The following is a 12,512-nucleotide window of genomic DNA, read 5'->3' on the forward strand; positions in this document are numbered from 1 at the left end:
ACAGACATTGGTTTTTGCCTTCGACTGCTTAAACCAATTAATAACAATTCAAAGGAATTTAAAATCAAAACATTTGTCTCCGAAATACAAAACTCGAATATCGATTTTTCAAATTACTGATAACTTTGAGAAAGGTTCCCGCTAGGGTTGTAGTACCGGTAATACCGGTACCGAAAATCCCGGGAATACCGACCCATTTTTGGTACACACTTAAAATCTATTACCTACCAGTAGGTAATTTTAATTTGCTGTCCTTATTTCACTGCCGGAAAACGAGGGAGAGGGAATGATTTTTTTATTCAAAATTAATGGGATGAAGTTTAGTCGGCTTTGGGGAATATCTCATTATTTTTGGGTAAATTTGGACTCCCTCTCTTTCGTTTTTGTTGGAGGAAGTGGGATGCACAGATATAAATTTACCTACTGCTAGGTAATGCAAGTTTTCTGTGTACCGTAATACCGGTACTGAACAAAAGCCAGTTCCGGTATTTTCGGTACTATACAATTTTTCATGACAAATATGTTAACTCTGCAGGGGGATCTGTTTCAAAATATCGGTCTGCAAGATAACGTTTAATTATATTAATTTGCCTTCTAGATAAATCGTTGAGATAACACCTTTGTGTGGGAATGAGGTGGGGCCATCATCATAATAATTCTAGAAGTTAAAGTTTTATTAGCGACATTCCGATTGGCTTCCATTATTCACTGGGTGGCGCGTAATAAGACTATGGTCTAAGTCATGTCTGTATTCGGTTTGCTCTTAAACCTTTATCTATAAAAGAACGAACAGCGTTTAGACTTGGTGAACTGCTTCAAATGGGGCGATTTGTAATTATTGGTGATCGGAAAATTCAGCAAAACTCCATAGTTTACAGGAAAGCAAGAAGCCTTGATATGCATTAGAGAATAGTGGGCAAACGACATAAAGGTCGGAACCAATTTTCAGAAAAGCAAGAGAGGAAATGCGATTAACCTGCTCGGATTTGCTGCCATTCTCGCTTTGATTTATTGTTGTTAATAGGGTTTCATACATTTACCTTCTATTCAAATCGACGAAAGTCGCACCACTTAGCAGTTATTGATTTCAAAGTGGCCTAGATTTCGAAATAAAAGAAGGTGCCCTATATGAAAAATATCTTCTGTGAAATAAGTCTTGCCATTCCGAAGCAATTAAAAACAATAAACATGTTTTTTGATCAGCACAAATCAATCATCTGAGAATAAGATCGTCAGTTTGAGCATTCAATTTCAGCTTGAAGCTGTTTTCGAATTTTTTAAAAAAATATTCGAGTACCGGTACTTTATCGGTACTACCGGTACTGAGGGCTTCAGTACCGTAGTACCGGTTCTCGCTACAAAGGGTCGGTACTGCGAACCCTAGTTCCCGCTTTAATTTCACTACACTATCAGTTGGACTTATACGTACGTCGTGTAATATATAATACTAGTTAATACTCGTCGCACGTTGCTGCGACTTTCAACGTCATATGAGTAAAACGCAATTTGTTCCGAAGCACCATCTGGCGGATAGATAATTCCCAACCAATAGCACACAAACACGCTCCATAACAATTGTCCACTACGTATGTCGAGTTGTTGTTTTGTCCAAAAATTACGTGGGTTCTGGGTTCAGTGGCCACCTAGAGTAGTTACCTCAATAGTGTACTAACTTCGAAGTGTCTGCATAAATACATCAAGCTGAATCTAGTATGTCGAGCACAACTCTTTTTAAATCCCTTTTATAATTAGTAATACGTGAATAACAAAAAATAAAGTTTACGTAGACCTAACTGAAAAAATAAATTCAAACAGGGTTGCTATGATTAATAATAAAATCCACTTGTTTTGAAGTCATGCTGCTTCTTTAGTTAATAACTTTTCTCAGCGAATTTTCACAAACTTACAATGTTACACGAATGTGTTCAGTAGAAGAATACCTTTAGAAATATATAGTGTCTCATTAATTGATTGATTGAGGTGATTTTTAAAGAATTTATTTTCAATGTTAACCGATTTTCCATTCTAATTTCCATAAAAACTTTGAAATTTTTAGAGGGTCCGTAGACACAACCGATCGGTACCAAAATTTGCACAATTACTAAGGGCCATAAAAGGAATCAGTAAGGCCTGGTGAAGCTAATAGTCAAAAATTGAACCAGTCTATTGCCCAGGTATTCTCTTCTCGTAGCTTTTGTAATTTTTTTTTTCAGTTATTATTTCTCGTAAACTATTTCATGAGCCTTGGGTCACTATTCGTAGATCAATTTCTGCACGTCAGCTGGTTCATGATTGCTAGTATATTAAGCACGATTAATCATTCGTGCTCGTGAAATAGTTCGCAAAATCATAGAATACCTTTCCACTGCCATGATGTAGATAGTTAATGAAAAATGCATTTTTTGCAGAATTTTAATTTTTTCAGTTTCACAGAACTCAGAATATTGCTCATGGATTTGTAAACGGCTTTATTCCGAGTGTATTAGTCACGATTTATTATTTGTGCTCGTGAAACATTTTACAAAATCATAAAATACGTTTACACTTTCATGATAAACAACATGATAAACTGAGCCTCAAAAATGGCAGTTTCACGTTTGGTTGTAATTTTACATGAAGTTGAATTTCGTAGATGGCACAATTTTACTACACATAGGGCGTTTGTTTTAAATGTTGTATAACTTTATGGCATTGCATATGGAAAGTATAACTTTGATGTAAAATTAAACGGGACACGGTTATATCTCGTCATTTGGTAAATTACGGTTTGTTAAATTTTGTCAAGTTTAAAATTACATCAATGATAAAAGGCATATTTTTAGGTGTGGTGTTCATGAAATAAGCAGTTGTGTTCTGGCTCTTAATATGTTTACGTGAGCAATTTCACGGAACTATTATTCATGGATTTATGGAAGAATATTATTCATGGATTCGTAAACTGGTTCTTGTGTGCTTGCGAATAAGTTTACAAATTTAGAAAATATCCCAAATTATTTTCACTTTCATTCAACTCTACGTATAGCTTGAAATATGAACTTTTTTACAAAATTTGGAATATTATTCATGGATTCATTTTTGTTCTTTGAATTGTTTCTTGAAATTTATTATAGTTCTGTGCAGCTGCTAGCGACCAGTCATAGGCACGAGCAGTAGATATAACAAAACTATTAGTACCCCGACAGTTGTTATACATTTGATAAGGTTCAGTATGATGCCTGGTAAGAAAACTTCGCTGAGCATCAAAAATACGTTACAGAGTTACAATCAGAGCTGCTAATTTTTAACAGGTTTGTTAGAACTTGAAGGAGGAATAAAACTTAAATCACGCCCTACTAACTATGTTCAATATGGATCATTCCATGCGAAGTGATCAAGGCACGTGTAATCGACCTCCACGGATTTGAACAAAATTTAGAGGAATTGCTCATCTAGGGCCAATATATAAAAACCCAAATTTTTGTGACAATTGAACCACCCTTCGGGTCATGGGAGCACCCCCCCGTTTTGGCAAATTTCCAAAACCCTTGATTTTCTTTTGATCATATCTCCGGTTCTATTTACTCTAGAATCAAACCACAAGATGGTTTTTGAAGAAAATTGTTCAAGGAGTCTATAAAAAATATTGTTTTTTGCCGACAGTGTTGCCAACTATACATTTTTTCAGTTAAATATTAAAAGTTAATTTTTCTCTCAATACATATATTTTAATTTTGAAAATTTTAATGCCATCGCGTTCCTCAGACATTTTTACATAAAAAAAACTTATCATCCCAATATAATATGAGCGCATCCTGAGATACATGGTTTGATTTTAGAGTAAATAGAACCGGAGATATGATCAAAAGAAAATCAAGGGTTTTGGCAATTTTCCAAAACGGGGGGTGCTCCCATGACCCGAGGGGTGGTTCAATTGACACAAAAATTTGGGTTTTTATATATTGGCCCTAGATGAACAATTCCTCCAAATTTTGTTAAAATCCGTGAAGGTCGATTTCAAGTTTGCATCTTTTTTTGATCACTTCGCGTGGAATGACCCATATGCAGTTGTTCGTTGCATCTTTCATTCAAACATCCAAGCTGCTCAATCATTTTCCATTTATTTTCAATTTCATTGACCTTGTGAAATGTACGGTTTTGTGATGAAAATCCCGCCATCTTGAAAGAGAATAATTGCGGGAGGCTTTGAATTTGAATCATGGTTGTGGTGGATTGAACTGAAACTTGGTATTTGAAAATGAAAATTATCATCAGCATCCCACACTAACTTTGTGTCGGAATAGATTTGCGCCGGCTATAGCATACTCATTGTTTTTTTTTTTCAAAAGCCTTTTTGCGGTTTGATTCTAGAGTAAATAGAACCGGAGATATGATCAAAAGAAAATCAAGGGTTTTGGCAATTTGGCAAAATGGAGGGTGCTCTCATGACGCGAGGGGTGGTTCAATCGACACAAAAATTTGTGTTTTTATATATTTGCTCTAGATGAACAATTCCTCCGAATTTGGTTCAAATCCATGAAGGTCGATCACACGTGCCTTGATAAGTTCGCGTGGAATGACAGACATTTTCGAAATCCACTTAGATTGTCCTATGGTTTTCTACCCATTGCACCGTAGTTCAGAAAATACCGTTTTATTAAAATTTATCTACAATTTTTACTTTTCGTTGTATCTAAATAACCTGTTTTATAACATGTCAGTTTTTGTATCATAAAAGATCCTTAGTTTTGCGTAAATAGTAGCAAGATCTAAATTCTTTTAATTTTTTGAAATAGGGTTTTGAATGAAGTTGTAGATAACAACATAGATAACACATTTAAAAAATCTTTCGATTTTTCGTTTTACAATAAACCTGATTGGTTTAAGGTGTACATTGAATGTTTGCAGTTTTTGTGCAACATGAAAGTAATCTTCGGACAACTTAAAAAATAATTTGTTTTAAAGCACCAACCGCTAGGGTATTTTAATTGCAATGTTATCGGAGCCTTTTCCGTAAAAATAGACAACAGGGCGCCTGAAAGTGTCACGGAAACTTCCATAGAGACACAATAAGGCGAAGTGGTTTAGTCTTATTAAAAAATAATATAATGTAAATCAGCGGTTCTCAACCTTGTTTGCTCGGCGGACCCCTTTGAATTCACCTTGGGTCATCGCGGACCCCTTCGAAATTATCCTGGGCGGTGGCGGACCCCTTCGAAATTACTCTGGGCGGTTGTGGACCCCCACGACTTAGCATCTATTTATATGCTGTCAATATATTATTTTCAGTCTGATGCGATAAAAAACTGGAAGTTTCAATTTCCGTCCGGAAAAGATTTTCCTCTTCGCTGACCCCTAGTAACGACTTCACGGCCCCCGAGGGGTCCGCGGACCCCAGGTTGAGAATCGCTGATGTAAATAATAGCTAGGGAACTTTTCCATTTACCCCTGACTCTACTTTCTATTTCAAACCGTCCTCTTTTGGTATATAGTTTCCTTTAAATGCTCAAACTTTTAAAACAATACAGTGAAAAACATTTCACAGTAACCGTAGCAATGTATTGAAGTTGTGCGACGATTTTCATAAAATTCGACAAAATATGTGCGTTTGAAGGTTAAGTAGTGTGACCTATTGGACGACCATAGCGATGTTTTTGTTTGTAAACTAGTTCAATGTTTAAGCGTTTACTGTCGGTCGCTTAGCAAGTAAGTTCTACATTTGCCTGCAAATAAGATCTCTTTACTGCACAAGAAAATCATATTTTGCTGTCCCCAATTAGTATTTTTCAACAACATAACTTTAGATTTCGAAAAACTTGTAAGAACTCTTTCTCGTTATTCACATTACCACACTAACTTTCAACACACCCGCATTCTATCCTAGTAACTCACCTCAGCATCGAAAATAGATTATTTTTCTTCATCCAGTGCACGGTAGCGAATAATAGTCGCGAGGCCGTCTCGCACACATAATGTGCACTCATGTAGCTGGGCAGGACGTTCGGAACTTGGATATCAAAGCTGATACAATTCTCCGACAGCTCCAAGCTTCCGTAGTCGAAATTGAGACAGTCCTCGTCCTGATCGTCATCCCGTCCATTGTTTAACTCCGCCTTGATACCGTAGTTGTTGTTGACGTTGTTGTTTAACTCGTGTTCCAGATTCTGGATGAATTCCAGCGAGTTACAGATGAGGTTTTTCTCCATCGTTGCATTATCCGTTGTGTCCATCGGGAGTGATTGAGTTGAGGCAGGGGGTGGTTTTGTAGGCGCTTCCGGTGTGTCAAGCACGGGTGACTGCTGTGGTGGACCTAAACCAGACATTGCGACAGCGGCAGCGGCCGTTGGATTCAGCCCAATCAAAGCTGCAATCGAGTCGGCCGGTGTTGGTTTTCGATCTTCTTGTGATTTAAGGGAATGTAGGGAACTGAACGGATTGGCTGGTGTGATGGTGGTCGAGGCGGGTGACATGTGCGACGAGGCTGGAGGGTTTGCTGCTCGTTTACTTAGATTGGCGGTGAACTCGGCTAGGTTGAAACCAGGAAAGATGTTGAGATATGAGGCTGCGGCTGCAGCACTCGCCTTTTGCTCATTGTGATATTCTTTGTTCCGATGAGGGTTATATTTACTATTTGGATTCGGTCCAGCTTGGCCATCCTTTTTATCGATGATAGGCTTGCGTTCATGTTGGACAGCTATAAAATAAGAAAAAAACATTAACTGAATGGTTTTCGGGTTCGAACAGCTAAGGGGTTAAGTTACAATCACTTCGCATTCCGCAAGCTAAGCATTTCTGCAGTCGGCAGTATTGACACCTGTTGCGATGGTGTTTCGTCACTTCACAGTTCATTGACCCTCGGCATTGGTAGCCGAGCTGTTTTCGGATGGACCGTTTGAAGAATCCCTTGCAGCCTTCGCAGCTGATGGCGCCATAGTGCCGACCGGAGGCGCGATCACCACACACCAGACACAGTTCTATACTTATACTGCTCAGCGAGGACAGGTGCTGCAGACTCTGTGCTTTGTCATCAAGGCTGCTGCCGTACTGTTGCGTTCCGGGTTCCAATTTCATCTCCTGCAGATTTGGCTTGATATCGAAATTATGTGGCTCCATTAGAAACGGTACACTTTTCATCTACGTGGGTCGATCGACGTAGAACTATACGAAAAGTAATAATAATTGGAAAGGTCAAATCGAAAAATTATGTTACCTAAGAGAGCAGTCTCTCTTGCTCTTGCACTAAACACTTGAGGACAGGCCGAACGATTTCCTGTTTCTTCGAAGTCAACAACACCGTGTGCACTTGACTCGCCACTGGCAGTCGAGAGAATGGCCGCAAACTCCCAGACGATTTGGGCAGGTAGGCAGCAAGAAACGCGTTACGTCATCAATATCAACTTTTATATTATATAGAGGTCAAAGCTCTCGCCTCACCACACGGCTGGCATTGCTCTGGTGTTCCCCATCTAACATTACTTCTCAACCGACTGAGCTGACTTTGTTGTATTTAATCGACATGATACGGTTATTCCTCGTTCTTTCGCTCTGCGGCTTGCTCTCGCATCCATACACCGCACCGCTCATCACATACCTACAACACAACTACACTACACATCATCATGTTGTTCCGCTACGGCTGCGGACGTAGGTACCACCTCTCCCACCGGGCGCATAACTCGGTATACCCTTCTTATGCTCGCCGCCAGCGCTGCCAGAATTCGAATTGTGCGGTACACCTGGCTGTTTGGATCAGAATCTAAACATCTACAATTCCAATGACCGGAATTTGAGAGTTTAGATTCTAAAACATATATAATACAACCAGCGAGAAGTAGCCATTTGATGATTAAAGATGCAAAATGTGATTCCATAATTCAATAATAATGTTTCGAATGAGATTAAGAGACATATTGAAACAATTTTCACTCGTGCCAATAGGTTAGCAAAACTGTTTGACTGTTTTCCTGGTCACCTGTAATTTTTAAATATTCGGTACTAAAAGTAATCTTAAAACTCATATGCTCGAGACCTAGTAGGAATGATTCGTTACATCAATAGGATTGCTGTAATAGGTGTATTTTGATGATAAAACACAGCATAAACTTCATCTTGATAACATTGAATATTAGCATATGGAAAGCAGATTCATCAAATTTTAATAGAAAAAAGTTTGGCTTGTTTATTTTTTTGGTTTCGATTAGTTCATATTTGTTAGAACCCAGTAGGGGTAGGGACCCAATTTTTCATTATTCGAGAAATAGCGAAAAGGTGTTGACTATATAATATGAAAACACGATAAGTTCGCGGCTTCGAATCTCGTGATAATCTATGGGCAGGGAAAACAATCGATTTATTGTGTTGCAGCGATTCACAATGACAAACACTTTACACCATGATACTTCAATAACAAAATGAATCCGAACATCGCAAAGCCGTGTCGTGTGCAATCGATTCTGTCGATTGTAAATCGACCTTAACACGACGATTTAGATCTTGGCTTAGAAATCCTTGGCGGTGTAGCAGATACCTGACGTTATATCACACGTTTGCTTATATCTGCTCACGAATGCGAAAATTTCAAACTCTGTGGCATAACTACTCTCCCTTGAATCCTTCGAAGACGTCTATATAAAGTTTTGAGTTTTTCTTAATTGTCGAAAATGTGAAATGACTCCCTTAGAATTTTTTAATTGATGATGACATAATGGTATTTTTTCCTTTGTTGGGTACATTAACCACTGCGATCAGTTATTTGATCTATTGTGGTATATCCCCTGTTTACTATATGCTTACCAGTTCAGTTAGTTACTATTTGTTTGAGTAACCGCTGTTACTGGATTTGTAACATTTTACCAATCAGGTATTATATATCGTATGAAATTAACTACCTTTCCCGATCAGAAAGAAATAACAAAATTATTACAGACTGAGTTACTCTGTTATGATAACAAGTTGTGTTATAACTCTGGTCTCGTTAGTTGGTAAAATAACAGAAAACATAACAGAAATTCTTCTAGTATATATCAGAAATATTACAACCTGTGATAGGCTTCTATCAGAATTATAACAAATTTTGTTAGGTTCCTCCACGGCCAATATAGCTTTTATTACCTATTGTATAGTATCAAAGAATTTAGCGTGCAAGTCTAAAAATAGAATAAAATAGAAAAATATAGCATACATTAAGGCGCTTTTCGTTTGGAAGCAAAAAGCTTCATGTAGCAAAAGCTTTCTATAGTTTTGTCAAATGATTGCATACATGCTGGCTGATTGTTATTATGAATATATGACACGCGTACGCTGATGGTTATTTGTGGACATAGCGATTTGAACCTGTTTGAGTTTGAGAATTTGAGTTTTATGGGGATGTTTTCTGCATGAACCAACGACGTTGCGATGTTTAATTTTAGCATAATATTCTACGCATTCGTCAAGGGCAAAACGATTATAGATGCAGAAGATGTTTCCAGAACGCACACATTGAACTTTGCCAAAGCCAAAGGACTGTTTGTTTTCCTTGTATAATACGCTTTGTTTTCATACAGTTTTGCTCACTACTACAGCTGCCTTTATTACGATAGACTGAATAGCTTTATAATATCTTTTCAGATTAAGAAAGTTGGGCTATTTTTAGATTCTGAATAGTGCGCTTCGCTGCTTCTCTTGTACGTTAACATGTTTTACACGATTTTTAGAAATAATGTCGATGCGATATGGTAACATTTAGCGGATAATTTTCATTATTTTACGGAGAATACGACAAATGTTACTTATGATTCCGAATAGATACAAAGAAACAAATACCAAAGTTTTAAGGCTTCTATTTTGAGATTTCAAGTAAAGCCGCTTTTGGGGTTTTGTTATTGGCATTTTTAAAATGGGGAAGATTAAGCAAACCAGTAGAATTATCTCACATCTAATAAATTCGCAGAAATACAATGTTTTACAATAGTTCAATCTATCAACTGCGAATATTATAACAGATAATCATAAAATTCTAGAAATTGTTGAAGATTCTTCGGTTTGACGAATTTTATAATATTTCATGTTTTCTAAAATACATTTTCTTTTCTAAATTTTATTTAGTTTTAAGGAGGAAATTATTCAATATTTTTACATTAAAGTTTTTAGCTATTTCAAGCACTATCTAAAGCACATATTTAAATTGTAACAGCAAACAATAATACCAGCTGGGATGTGTATTTATTCAGAGATTTCTAGGCCATTTTGAAATATTGATAGCGTTATGCAGTATACTCACAAATATTAATCTTTCAACAATTTGAACAGGTCGCATTATTCCTTTTTTAAACTTTCTACAAAATGAATCAAGTATCCTGATTATTACGAAAATTTGTTAGTTCGATGTTTTTTAAGGCGAACGAAGCACCATCGAATACAACGGAAACATTAGTACATATGCGCATTCAAAGTAATTGTCAGTTCAATGTAAATGTCAAACTGTCTTAGGTGGAATGAAAAGATACAATTATCTCAAACTCAAACATTTTTATGCGGGGGTTTTAATAAAAAAAATACAATGCTTTGATAATTCGGAAAACGCGCAAAATCAGATACCCACAAACTGGACAAGTTTCGGTTGTTTATGAAAAACCCGCATAAATTGGAGAAATCGTACTGAAGATCCTCGAAGATCCCCAAAATTCATAACGGTATTGTGGAAATCAGTATATATCAAACAGTTTTTTAAGTTGTGGAAATTCGTTTTCGCAATATGCACAAGTAATTAAAAAAAATATTTATAGAATCATTTGACTAAACCATAACAAATAGTTCAAAAAAATGGTTTTTTGTTTGAATCCGCGTTTCTTTATTTCATGTGGAGTGCTTGATACTTCCTGCATCTTCTTAAAAATAACTTTTTTTATGAAAATTATATTCTTTAGAATAGCTTGTTGATAACTTTGCGATTCCAAAACTTTTTGAATAAAGGCTTCAACATTGAAGTCATAAGCCACATATTCGAAATTGCGTGTCAGACGAGTGTCTCAGAAAATAGGTAATCTCTTAATCAAAATGCAACCAAGTAAGTTAAACACCTTATTTTCAAGTTTTCCGAACACTTGCATCTAAAACTTATCTATTCTCAAAATCGTGGAACTTTGAATGAATGTCCATGTGGAAAACGTTAATATAAGGAAATCAATAAAAACTTCGAAAATTTGCTTTAAACAGTTGAATAAATGCGCATTAAAAGAGGATTCAGCGTATTAGCAAATAGACGATCATTTGTGTAATATAACAATCATTCACAGTTGATTGATTGATTTGTTTATTGGGGCTTTAACCAAATAGTCTTTTGCCCGCTTTACAGTTTACAGTTAGCAATCAATGATAATTGTGAAAGAATATGTAATATATTATAACACCATCGTTATATGCGTACATTAAAATCATATTAGCAGTTCAATGATATCACCAGAAGATATAATCTTGATATAAGTTTGCTTGCCTTGCTGATTGGGATATCACAAAAATAACACAGTGAGTAATAAATATCAACATGAGATATAAATTTGATAGTTTTCTGTTATGTCGTTCTGATCGGGGCAGGCTCCCATTAATATTGAGATGTTTATCCCGGGGCCCGTGACTCCAGCTCCAACTCTATTACCCATTTTAGAACCATCAGTGTAAAAAAATGATAGATCCTGATGGAATTTGAGGACCTCCTGAGTCCTGATTCCCATTCAATACGTTCTGTTTCGAATATATTCAAATATGTACCTTTTCTCCATCCAGTCTTCATTAGTTAATACAATGGGATTGATTGCAAAGTTTCCTATGATACTCAAATGTTCAGTAAGGTTTCTCTTTAAGAAATGAACTTTATGATGAACTCTTTACATTGACTTCACTATGGGTAAAACTTGTAATTATTTTATATCTTAATACTATGTTCACACTACAGAGTTATAACACGTTATAATAATTGGCAACAAGAAAAATGTCATCAAGATAGCGTTAAACACGTTTTAACTCATAGTGTGAACGTAGTATAAGATAAATTAGAAAACGTCTCATTACTTTATATCTGTGAGTGACCGTGATAACATGTTTTCTGCAAAATTACAAAATTACATGAAGATTACTTTAGGGCGCATAATTTGTTAATATACGCCGACTACTGAACTATTTTGCTTCCAAAGTTATGAGAATTTTTACATTTCTTATAAAAGAAATGTATAGAATTCGCTCAAACTTTCAAGATTTTTTCCGAGGCCCGAAGGGCCGAATCTTATATACCAATCGACTCAGCTCGACGATTTGGGACAATGTCTGTGTGTGTGTGTGTATGTAACGGACAAATTCTCATTCGTGTTTCTCAGCAATGGCTGAACCGATCTTATCCAAACCAATTTTAAATGAAAGAACTAAAAAACAGTATGAACGCTATTAATTTGTTTTTGATTCTGATGTTTAGTTTCCAAGATATGAATGTTTGAATGCGCAAAAATGGCGTTTTTTGCAGTTTTTTTAAATTATCTGCCGAAATTGACAATATAGATTAACAA

The 12,512-nt window shown here is 36.2% G+C and overlaps 1 protein-coding gene across 10 annotated transcripts in view; it reads right to left on the bottom strand.

The window, feature by feature from the left end:
• LOC131681729 (nuclear receptor subfamily 2 group C member 2) overlaps nucleotides 1–12,512 on the bottom strand; it is a 46,705-nt gene that overhangs the window by 15,727 nt on the left and 18,466 nt on the right. For 3 of the 10 annotated variants that reach the window (XM_058962707.1, XM_058962702.1, XM_058962705.1), the window contains exons 2-4: nucleotides 7,187–7,578; nucleotides 6,738–7,134; nucleotides 5,869–6,670 (exon numbers count right to left, since the gene is read on the bottom strand). In XM_058962707.1, the coding sequence (XP_058818690.1) occupies nucleotides 5,869–6,670; nucleotides 6,738–7,110 (1,175 nt within the window). In that variant the 5' untranslated portion in view covers nucleotides 7,111–7,134; nucleotides 7,187–7,578. Of the gene's footprint in view, nucleotides 1–5,868; nucleotides 6,671–6,737; nucleotides 7,135–7,186; nucleotides 9,363–12,512 lie in introns of those variants that run through there. The other 7 variants (XM_058962701.1, XM_058962709.1, XM_058962708.1 and 4 more) reach the window with 6 other exon arrangements.

This window comes from Topomyia yanbarensis, chromosome 2, assembly GCF_030247195.1.
Source record: "Topomyia yanbarensis strain Yona2022 chromosome 2, ASM3024719v1, whole genome shotgun sequence".
In the NCBI taxonomy this organism is placed as follows: Eukaryota; Metazoa; Arthropoda; class Insecta; order Diptera; family Culicidae; genus Topomyia; species Topomyia yanbarensis.